Below are 11643 nucleotides of genomic sequence, written 5' to 3'. Positions count from 1 at the left end.
CACCCACACCATGCCTGGCTCAGGACCGAGACTTTGCTTTGCTCCTCTTTGCAGGGTTCAGGGTAGAGTGCGGAGGACAGGAAGGGGACAGCTAGGGCCGGGACCAGCACAGTGAGGCAAGGGGTAAAGTTGTTAGGGGCAGAGCTGAACCTGCTCAATCCTGCCCCCAGTTGAGACTACTGAGCTGGGGAAACTGAGGCACAGGAAGGCTGTTTGGGGTCCAGGGATCCAGGGAAGGGCAGGCCTGCCCTGGTTGGGGGGCAGGTGCTGGCATGGGGAGCTGCTGAGGGGCTTTCCTCTGACATTGCTCGCCCCCCACCGCGCGGGCTGTGCCCACCATTGGACCCTGAGCGTCCTCATTAGCAGAATCCTCCTGGGGCTCCAGCTGGGACTTTGTCTCTTTCCTGGAGTGACTTCTCAACCCCTGGATCCATGTCATGTGTACATTGTGCACATGTATCGTCTCAAAATGATAACCTTCAGACGTAGAGCACCTCCGCCCAGCCTGTACCCTCAGCCCTGGCCGCTGCCTGTCTCTGGGGCTCTCTGCGCTCCTTGCTCTGAGCCCCTGCCCCTGCCCCTGCCCCAGCAGACCTTCTTGTGTCTGATGCCTCCCTGCATCTACACGTCTGCCTACATGCTGGCTTGCTTTGTCTACTTCCTTACAAGGGTGTCTGCCTGGATTCTTGTTGGTGGGTCTGCCCTCTACGTGGGGTTACTTATACCTGTGCACTCCACTCACAGGACCCTGCGTGTGGGAGTCTGTGTGTCCCTGAGGGAGGGGAGAGACAGGAGCCAGAGCCTGAGCTACAGGAGGCTTTATTGATTGGATGACTTGAGGATAAATTCATGCATGGGAGGTGGTAGGGATGTTGTCATCATGGCTGCTTGGGTAGCTGGTCCTATGGCTGCTTGGAGCCCGTCTGGGGTCCACTAGGCGTCGTCCTGACTGCCCAGCACCTGCACCTGGAAGGCAGACACGTGTGGGCCGAGGGCCCCGGCGGTTCCCCGCCCGGTGACCAGAGGCCGGAGAGCCACAGCTCCTGCAGGCAAACAGGCGCGGGCCAGGCTCTGCGCGTTGCAGCCAGTCCCCGCCCAGCAGCTGGGGAAGCAGGGTGTGTCCATGTGTTTGCGTGTGTGTGTGCGCGCGCGCAGAGGTGAGCTCGTGCGTATGCATGTGTGTGCGTGCAGGGGGAGGCTGAAGGCTGCTCTGTGGGCAGTGAGGTCTGGGATGTCCACCTCTGCTGGCGGAGGTAGGTGAAGGTGTTTGTGGGATGGTGGGGCATGGGATTGCTATACTGGGTGGGCGATGAGGGGCTATGGCGTTTAGTCGAGGGCCTAAGGAATAGGGCTGTGGGTCCTGCCAGGGCTGCAGGCCTTTAGGGAATGGGTGCCCCCCTGGCCACAATACCAGCAGCTTGACCAGTTCCGCCTTGTGCACGGGCTGTAGGCTGTCTATGCAGGACTTGAGCTCAGCTATTGCTGCCTTGGCATCTGCATTGATGTTGTACTTGCCCAGGGGCCCATCATAGAGCTCCTCTGCGGACCCCACCAGCAGCGTTTGCAGGAAGTCCATGAAAAGCTCTGCGCTGTCCTCCCCTGTGGCCAGCCCTGTGTTGTGGGGCTGAGATGACGCCAGGACAGGACTCTTTCCAACCCCAGCCCCAGACCTCCCACCTCCAGCCTCAGTGGTTCTCCAGACCCTCCCCATCAACGCCCACCCCACCTGCCCCGGATCTTCCTCCGCAACATCCCCCAAGTCCACCTGCCCTCAGACCCCTCCTGCCACCCTAGCCTCAGCTGCCTCTTTCCACCCTGGGCTCCTTGGCATCACTGAGGAAGGAAAGCCAAGCCTCTGATGTGGTGGGAATTTCCCCTTCCTGTGAGGTTGGCTTACCTGGAGCTTGGATTGGGGTCAGGGTCAACCTGGGTTGGGCTTAGTCTGTGGTTGGGGTAGGGTTGCCGGGGGACTGGGGTCAGCAAGGGCACCAGGGTCATTGCCCATGTTCATGTTCTGTGATGGAAGTGGGTCGGGGGGTCTGGGAAGGTGGGCATCAATCATTGCAGGGCCAGGGCCTGGACTTCTAGTTTCCGAGGCTCCCACCTGTCCCTCTGCCCCCAGCCTCCCGAATGTGGTGGAAGCCCCTGTCAGTGCAGACTCACCGTGGGTGCAGAGCAGGGTGAGCGCCGCTAGCAGGAGGGCGCTGCTCCTCTTCATGGTGAAGAGCGGTGGTGACTCATGAGCCACCTCGCCAGCTTTATGCTGCACAGGCCAGTCTGGGGGGCGGGTCCAACCTGCTCGTCAAGGCCTGGCCAGTGAGAGCACCAGAAGGGCGGCTGGGGGTGTGTCCTCTCCCCCTGCCCTGAGTGGGTGCCAAGCAGCAAGGGGCCCGGGGTGCTCTGTGAGGGTTGGTTGGCAAACCGTTTGGGGTGCATGGACATACGTAAGGGGGCAAGGAGAGCCTGGTCAGTGAGGAAGGAAGGGACGCTGAGTCCCTCTAGCCTTGCTTGGCTTGTGGCTGAGAGTGACAGGCTCTTGGGCTGGGCCTGGGCCCAGGCCTTTCTTTTGGGGTGGAAAACCCCCTCCACTCAACGTGCTTCGTGGGCCAGTACTGGACTCTGAGCCCTGAGAGAGCCTGAAGGTCTCCATTGGGGCGGGGGTGGGTGCAGAGGGGTGGGGCACTTCCTGAGGGCTTCCTGGGTCCTGCAGATTGAGTGCTGGGAGATGGGCCCAGGGCCACAGGAGGCGTGAAGTGGGCAGCAGCCTCCAGGGAACAGAGGGTGGGCCTGAGAGTGACCAAGCGGCAAGGAGCTGGGCTGTCCCTGAGGCCTGGTGGGATGACCATGTCACTGCAGGAACCAAGGAGGGGCTGCACTGACTTAGCTTCCTTCGGCGGTCCTCCAGCCTGGGGAAGTCTAGGGTCTGGGGGAGACAGTCCGGTGCTGTGATGGAGACATGGGGCTGGGCCGCCTGGGCCCTGACCTGATCTCCCAAGAGCAGTGCTGCCGTCCTGACCCTCCTGCCCTGGGCCCGGCCCCTTTCTCCTGTCCCATGCTGCCACCTGGCGGCCCATGGCATCCGGCAGGACAGGCCCACTCTCCTGCAGGGTCCCTGCAAGGACCCAGGGTTTCTGCCCTACCTGAACCCGGGGGACTCCTTGTTCAGCATTGACTCGCACCTTCACCAAACCTCCAGAGCAGCCTCGTCGGGGTTGGTTACCCTGCCTGTTTGTCACCCTGCCTCTCACTCGCCTCTAGCTGCTCCTGAGTCTGTCACAGACCACAGCCCCTTGTCCTGTGTCCTCTGAGCACTCAGAGCTCCTCATCCATTTGGGCGTCTGTCTATCACAAGCAGTCTATAATCCCCTTGCTAACATGACATGAAACCCATAGATGACATAATCTACTTGTACACAGAATTCCAAGAATTTAGGAGAAATAACCTGTAGTGAAATCATCTGTAACAAAACAATGTGGCTGCATGGGTGAGACTGCAGTCAGCAAATGTGAGCCCCGCCCTGTCCCCAAAGGCCCGAGGGGCTCTAGTCAGTGGGACAGCCCTTGCTCTGATTTGCTCCGATGGACCCATCCCCTTCTTTAACTTCGTGGTCCTTGGGGTGCTGGCCAGGCCACCTGGAGAGACGTTTAAAAGTGCTGTCCCTGGGCTCCGACATGGTGCAGACCCATGGAAGCAGGGTCCCTGGGGTGGGGCCTGGGTTCCTGCCCTTCTGAATCCCTCCGGCCCCAGCAGAGACCACCTCGCCCAGCATCATTCCCCTTCCACTTCCTCGCAGTCTCCAGAGTGCTGTGGGTTGGTTTGATGTGATTTCAAATGCACTTTTTATGATGTAAGTGAAGTTGTTTTAATCTACTCGTTTATGACAAAGACCAAAAGAGGTTGTTTTGGAAGTAAAGTTGTTTTGATTTAAGAATGAAGCGAGCTGTGTCAGGATCATTCCCTAGCAACAGGCCACTGAATGTCGGCTCCTGACTCTCTGGAGAACCTCTTAGAGAAGCTACACCTCAAGTGATAAATAACTTCAACTGAATTTGGACTTTATTCCTGTCATCTCCCCTCTTGTGGAACAACAGTGTAATTCATGTATCATTTGTTTGGATTATGTTATTTCTTTATTGGTTTATTATAAGGAAACATCCTGCATGTTATTGGCCTAGGCAATTATTATAATTCTGTGTTAAATAAACTATGGGCAAAGACAATCTCAGTCTCTGGGCATAATTTGCTGTTCCCTCCCAACAAAACAACTCTGCAGACTGGTGGAGGGCCAGGTGCCCCCTGTACTACCTTAGGACTGCAGACTTTCTTTTTCAGCAAACCCAGTCCTCTGGGGTGCCGTGATGTTCAGTGGTGTTCCTGCAGCCCTTCACAGGCGCTGTCCGTCACAGGATCCCCGGGAACCTCTCACAGCTGCTGAGGATGCAAGCGTCTTGATTCTGTCCTGCTCCGCTTACCCCTCCAGGCACCATTCTTGGTGACTTCGCTGCTCGCAGAGCCAACCCATCTCACCTGACCCTCATTCCCCAGGCCCCCTCCTGCGGTCTTGCCCTCCACACACTTCAGTCAGTCACTGCCAAGGTTAGTCCCTGGTCTCGGTAATACCGATAACTGCACTCCCTTCTCAGTTTCCATTTCAAGTGCCCCTGCCTCTGGCCATGTCCTGTCCCTCAGCTTGCTGTCCCTGGTGCCCAGCAGTTCCTTAGAAATGGCTCTGGCCAACGCTCACAGTCCTACACATAGCCAGTCCACCTGGCCTGGATCTCCGGCACCGTGGCTAGGAACATTGCCTCGGTCACGCGGAAACCCCACCCCCACCCCGTCTCCCCAGCACTGGCTGGTGCCACGCCTCCCTCTCCTTCTGCCCTCTCAGCAGGATGTGCCGACCTCATGTTAAGACCTTGCCTTGCGGGAGAGGACCTGTCTTCACACACACCAAAGACAATCCTCCTCCATCACTTCTCCCCCAATAAAGGCTTTGTCAACTCTTTCTGCAGTGTCGTGTTTTTATCCCCACTGCGTCACCCTCATCGGCATCTATGCTATAACGTGACTCATCTGTAGGCCAAAAACAGCACAACAGAAGCCGCTCCCTAGCACCAGCGCTGGAGGCTCCCCTGGGCTCCTCAGACTGCTCTCCACTCAACTTAATCTCACTTTGAGCCCCAGGAGGCTCCCAGTCTTCTGTTTTCAGGTTGGGTTTGGCTAATGGGGAGCAACAAGTAGACTGTGCATTCATTAACATTTTAGGCATGGATCTTCTTTTGATGGAAAATTACAGTCAAATGTTCTTTAAAAAGACCCCACCAGATTCTATCTATCCATAATTTGCTCAGTTGTAATTTTCAGAGATGTGCAAATACAAGATCATATTTGTTAAGTTATGAAACTCATCTCCTCAAACTTCAAAGTCTCTGTTCTTCTAGTTTTTGAACATTTATTTGGCCCTATGCCCTCAGTGCCCTCATGAAAGTATGTAGCATTCACTTCTGACGTTGAAGATGCCACGTCAGTGAGTCAGACTGTCTGATTCATGTTGTTAATGAGCCAGAGGCTGAAAGTGGCTGTTTTTCTTGTAGAAATACTGAGAGTTCTTTCTGTAGTCAAATTCTCTTAGTAGGACTCCTCCCCTGCATAACCGTCATATCTGAAAATGGTTTAGACCGCATACGGTTTAGAGTTAACAGTTTTGTTGGCAATAAGGCTAAAAATTAATATCTGTTCTTTTACATCATCATATTCAAACAACATATATCTTGGAACAATTGCCATCTTATCAATAACTGTATTCATCAAGTTATAATGAAAAATAATGGAACCAAGCAGGCCCTTGTGGGGCCCTCTTGGCTACAAAAGCCTTTCCATGTCCCCCATTTCTTGTTTGTAGGAAAAAGGCTTCAACCTCCCAGACCTTCTCTGAATTCCAAAGGACAGATGCAGTTACTGATCAGGGAGGGGAGGGGACATGGAAACGAAAGAGGGGCAGTCCAGTAACAATAGAGCAGAAACAAAGCCGGGTCCTGACCCCTCCCTGAGAGACGGACCGAATCATGACATATCTTGGAGGTCTTCTGCAGCAGCTGAGGCCCCCACCCAGGTGGAGGATGGTACATTCTTGCTGAATGCAAGATTCCTGGAGCACCACTGTGTTACCCCAGAAGAAAGCGACATACTCTGCAGCCCTCACCCCTTAATTTGCCTTTAAAAACGCCTCCCCCAAACCATCTGGGAGTTCCAGGTTTTGGGCACGAGCCAACTATTCTTCTGCTCCGCTCTTGCAGTAAATTTTCTCTGCTCCAAACTCTGATGTTTCAGCTTTTTTGTCCTCACTATGTGTTGGACATACAAACTTGGATCCAACAGCAATTTTTCAAGTCAACCAGGAGTCCGTATCCATGGTGGGTGACCTCAGACAGAGAAGCCCCTTCCTTGAGTCCCCAGCAGCTACTGGAACTCATTTTGTTCCAGGGAACTTGAAGGGATTCTTCCTGACAGGCACTGGCCTTTACTGACATGAGACTGTCTGAGGCCAATAAATATCCTGAGCGACAGTCCATAATCAGAGTCATTTGGGGGTGAGTCACTCCAGTTTGTGCTGGCTGGAGTTCTCCCGGCTCCATCTGGGTTCATTCCACGAGAAACGAGCCGCTCTGGGTTCCCTTCCGGCAGCCGGGCCTACCTGTTTGGACACCCCCATCTGGGAGCAGGAGTGGAATATCTGGATGGCACCTCATCCGACCTCTTGTCTGTGTGATTGTGTATGCTGTTTGTGGCCTGTGTGTGTCAGTACTTGCTCTGGCTGGTTGTGATGTCTCTGGTAATGGAGCTCGAGGGTGACGACACCAAGGTGTTCTTCCCCACCGCATTGGCTTTGCTTGCGGCAGAGCATTGGTTGGGACTAAGGCTTGGTCATTTGACCCCATCTCAGATGGGGCACTGGTTGGTGTTCTTGCTTTTGGACTCAAGCTTGGCCTTTTGGCCTCATCTCTGACTGATGGGGCGTTGGTTGGGAATCTCCCTTTCTGGGTGCTGGGAACTGTGACCTGTTTATTACTATTGCTAAGTATTTATTTATTTTTGGCTGTGTTGGGTCTTCCCTGCAGGGGCTACTCTCTGGCTGCAGTGCGCAGGCCTCTCACTGCCATGGCTTCTCTTGCCGTGGAGCACGGTCTCCACTGCCGAGTGTGGGCTCAGTAGTTGCTGCTCCCGGGCTCTAGAGCACAGTCTCAATAGTTGCGGCACACGGGTTTCGTTGCTCTGCGGCATGCGGGATCTTCCCATATCAGGGATCAAAGCTGTGTCTCCTGCATTGGCAGGCAGATTCTTTACCACTGGGCCATCAGGGAAGCCATGGGAACTGCTGCCTTAAGAGACTGTTCGGCCCTGGTTTGATGTTTGCTTGATATTTGACAACACTGGTAGTGAAAAATAAAGTGTGGGTGATCAGAGCTCCGCTCCATCCTGTAGTCCCCTAGGGAATACTTTGCAAAACTGGGAAGATCTTCAGCTTTACTCCTAAAAATAAAAGAAAATGGTATTTTGTTGCAACCCTACTCAGTACTCCTTGGGATCTGGAAAACAATGGTTCTAAACTATAGCACCATCTTTCAACCAAAAGACACAGCAGGATGCTTGACTGCATTTCAGCTTGATTTTCCAAAGGTTACTGTATGAAGCAGATCTGCTAATGGTGTGGGGACCGGACTGAACTGTGAGCTTGCATGGCCTGTACTTCCCTGATGGCCCACAGTGACCGGAGTGGTAGCTGATGGGACCTGGGTCTCCTCAGGACCTGCCAGGAGGTGGTACTGCTGGAGGAAAAGGTGGGGAGAAGTTTTCTGTGCCTGCCTGACTCCTGGGAGTCTATCCTCAGAGGATCCAGGAGGGAAAGGAATTGACGTGGAAAGTTATGGGGTTTTAGCCAGTTTGTGTCTGCGGTATAGAGAGCGCAGCCTTGCTCCTTGGCGTGTGGTGTCCGGTTTTCCTGATCCATTTATTGAGGGGACTGCGCTTTCTCTGGGGTGTGCTCTTGGTTAATGTCTTGTGAACTAACTGACCACATGCCCGTAGGGTTATTTCTGAGCTCTCTGCTCTGCTTGCCTGTTTTTGTGCCTATTTCTCACTGTTTTGTGATCACAACGCTGTGATGTAGCGTGAAGTTAGGGAACGAGATGCCTCCAGCCTGTTTCCCTTCCCCCCTCAAAATCCCTTTGGCTCTTCAGGGTCCTCTGTTGTTCTACACAGATGTGAGGATGGTTTAGTTTATTCTATTTCCATGAAAAATGCCATTGGAATTTTGGCAGGGCATGTATACACACTGGTAGAATGGACATTTTAGCCATAGCAATCGTTCCATTCCACGAACATAGGAGATCTGTTTATTGTCGCCGCCTTCCGTTTCTTTGTCGATGTCTTACAGTTTTCAGTGCGCAGGTTTTTCATGCCCTTGGTTAAATTTATTCCTAGGATTTTTGTTCTTTTTGATGTCATTGTAAATGGGACTGTTTTCTTAATTTCTCTTCTCAGTGGATTATCAGTGCATGGAAAGGCAACTAACTTTTGTACTTTGTTTTTGTACTCTGCAAATTTAGTGAATTTATTCTCTCAATATTTTTGTGAAGTGATGTGAAAAATTTTAATTGTAAAATCCCACTGTTTCTACCATATCCCAGATCATCCTCAGATATGATAATATAATATAATCCTAATATAATCTTCCCAATGTGCCTCTTAATAACTGGTGTACTCCTAACAGGGCCTTTAACAACTTTGGTTGAATCGGACCTCAGTAAGGCCCGGCCTCTATAATGAGGCTTGATGTCTTCCCTGCTTCTCTGACGTGGTATTGCCATGACTATTTTGAGAAATAATCCACTTTTCAGTAATTTCCAACAGGCATCTGACACTTGACACAAAATATTCTAGTGTGTTTTATCCCAAACGGGGACATTCTTCCTGGGAACCAGCACATAACCGTCAAATGAGGAAATTTGATGGTTCCACCTTATAATTCCATCCACAGGCCCACTTCAAACTTCACCAGCCATCCCAACTGTATGGAAATGCATTTTCCTATTCCGATCCCATTTTCTTTTTCTGGAAGCATTACTGAGATGATGAAGCAGCCGGGAGTGCCGCAGTCCACGGGATCGCAAAGACAGGACTGAGCGGCTGAACACGGTAAAGGTCCTTTGAATGCTGAGAGCACATAGGAACTGGTTTTAAATTTGTTGTTACAGGATGTGGCCCCAAGGTGGAAGCATTTCTTCATGCCTGACTTGTTCCTTGGGCAAGCAGAGCCTCGGAAAATTCTGTGTGCAAAAGTTGTCAATTAGAGTGGAATGGGCTCGGAGAAACACCCAAGGCTTGTGTCTCTTTACTTTCTCCCCTTACCGTTGATCCCTGGGACACATCCTAACTTCGGCACAACCACACCGTGAAGGGTGTGATCACCCATATAGTGGTCACAGTAAGATGTCCAAGTGGCCGGTGGTGAAAACCCCGGCCCGAGAGGCACAAGGAGCCCAGAGTCTTTTGAAAGCTCTTGCAGCCTAGAGGCTCCACTTCACTTCTCTGCGGTGGACTTGGATCTCCTCAAGGAGGACCCGCCTGTATCCAGGGTTTGGGGGCTTATATTGCTTGTAGTTTCTCTTGGTGTACGGTGTTAGGGACCCTTCCCATCCCATCTTCATTCTCGTTGTTTAAGGAACCTCCACAACGTCGTCTATCGTGATTGTTCCCAATTTACATCCTCAGCTGTGCTGGGGAGGGTTCCCTTTTGTTCACACCCTCTGCAACATACTGTCTGTGGGGTTTAAACAGTGGCTTTTCTGACACGTGCAAGGTGATACCTCATGGTACTTTTGATTTCCATTTCTCTAATATTTAAAAAATTCAATTGTTTTTTAATTGAAGGATAATTGCTTTACAGGATTTTGTTTTCTGTCAAACCTCAACATGAATCAGCCATAGGTATACATATATCCCCTCCCTCTTGAACCTCCCTCCCATCTCCCTCCCCATCCCACCCCTCTAGGTTGATACTGAGCCCCTGTTTGAGTTTCCTGAGACATACAGCAAATTCCCACTGGCTATCTGTCTTACACATGGTAATGTAAGTTTCCATCCTACTCTCTCCATACTTACTTACTCTCACCCTCTCCTCCCCTCTCCCCATGTCCATAAATCTGTATTGCTGCCCTGCAAATAAATTCTTCAGTAGCATCTTTCTAGATTCGGTATATATGCATTAGTATATGATATTTATCTTTATCTTTCCGACTTACTTTACTTTGTGTAATAGGCTCTAGGTTCATCCACCTCATTAGAACTGACTCAGATGTGTTCCTTTTTATGGCTGAGTAATATTTCATTCTGTATATTAATATTCCATTCTGTACCACAGCTTCTATTCATCTGTTGATGGACATATATGTGCTTCCATGTTCTAGCTATTGTAAATAGTGGCGCAATGAACACTGGGGTTCAGTTCGGTGGCTCAGTCATGTCCGACCCTTTGCCATCCCATGGACTGCAGCACACCAGGCCACCCTGTCCATCACCAACTCCCGGAGCTTGCTCAAACTCATGTCCATCGAGTCGGTGATGCCATCCAACCAACTCATCCTCTGTTGTCCCCTTCTCCTCCTGCCTTCAGTCTTTCCCAGCATCACGGTCTTTTCCAATGGGTCAGTTCTTCGCATCAGGTGGCCAAAGTGTTGGAGCTTCAGCTTCAACATCAGTCCTCCCAATGAATATTCAGGACTGATTTCCTTTAGGATGGACTGGTTGGATCTCCTTGCAGTCCAAGGAACTCTCAAGAGTCTTCTCCAACACCACAGTTCAAAAGCATCAATTCTTTGGTGCTCAGCTTTCTTTATAGTCCAAATCTCACATCCTTACCTGACTACTGGAAAAACCATAGCTTTGACTAGACAGATCCTTGTCAGGAAAGTAATGTCCCCTATATAAAATAAAAAAAAAATTAAGCCCCCAAATCATTCATCAAAATTAATTAGGATTACACAACCTATTCTACCATGTTAATAAACCCAAGCCCACTACAAATTTGTGAAGAAGGAAGGAAAATGTTATATTTTGAAGGAAAATGTTACACAACTAAAAACAGAAATAGAACTTAAAATACAATGAATGTCATCAGTATTCTTACATGGAATGGAACCATGGCAATGAAATCAGAAATCATCATTGTTTTTCGACTGTAAGAATACTAACGGCCAACATTTGAAAATTCAAGATGTTAATCAAAATTGTTAACAGTACATTTATTGATCTACCATCCTCATCGAATATCTCATTATAATGAAACTCCCATTGTTTGCATTGCATTTGTTTAATTTTGCGAATGAAATCACAACAGAATTATTTCTAGCAATTCATTATACATCAAGTACAATAACTATCTTCTTATCTGTAAGTCATATGTTCAATTCAGTTCAGTCGCTCAGTTGTGTCCGACTCTCTGCGGCCCCATGAACTGCAGCACGCCAGTCCTCTCTGTCCATCACCAACTCCCGGAGTCTATCCAAAGCCATGTCCATCGAGTCGGTGATGCCATCCAACCATCTCATCCTCTGTCGTCCCCTCTCCTCCTGCCCCCAGTCCTT

At 50.8% G+C, this 11643-nt stretch overlaps 1 protein-coding gene across 1 annotated transcript; it reads right to left on the bottom strand.

The window, feature by feature from the left end:
- Positions 1 to 933: 933 nt before the first annotated feature.
- Positions 934 to 2218, bottom strand: SCGB1C1 (secretoglobin family 1C member 1). Its single transcript, XM_081536022.1, has 3 exons — positions 2164 to 2218; positions 1412 to 1611; positions 934 to 966 (listed from the first exon to the last, which is right to left on the bottom strand). The coding sequence occupies exons 1-3, from the start codon at positions 2216 to 2218 to the stop codon at positions 934 to 936; spliced, it is 288 nt and encodes a 95-aa protein (XP_081392148.1).
- Positions 2219 to 11643: the final 9425 nt, after the last annotated feature.

Source organism: Giraffa tippelskirchi, chromosome 10, assembly GCF_054371585.1.
Source record: "Giraffa tippelskirchi isolate mGirTip1 chromosome 10, T2T-mGirTip1v1.2.pri, whole genome shotgun sequence".
NCBI classification, from domain to species: domain Eukaryota; kingdom Metazoa; phylum Chordata; class Mammalia; order Artiodactyla; family Giraffidae; genus Giraffa; species Giraffa tippelskirchi.
The sequence above is the reverse complement of the archived record's forward strand: the minus strand, read 5'-3'. Positions and strand labels throughout refer to the sequence as shown.

Excerpts from the sequence above, each read along its gene's own strand:
- SCGB1C1 (XM_081536022.1), bottom strand. The coding sequence starts at position 2,218 with ATGAAGAGGAGCAGCGCCCTCCTGCTAGCGGCGCTCACCCTGCTCTGC. Across the intron at positions 1,612-2,163 it reads CACCCTGCTCTGCACCCACG|GGCTGGCCACAGGGGAGGAC; the intron begins GTGAGTCTGCAC and ends CCCACAACACAG. Across the intron at positions 967-1,411 it reads CGGAACTGGTCAAGCTGCTG|GTGCAGGTGCTGGGCAGTCA; the intron begins GTATTGTGGCCA and ends TCTGCCTTCCAG.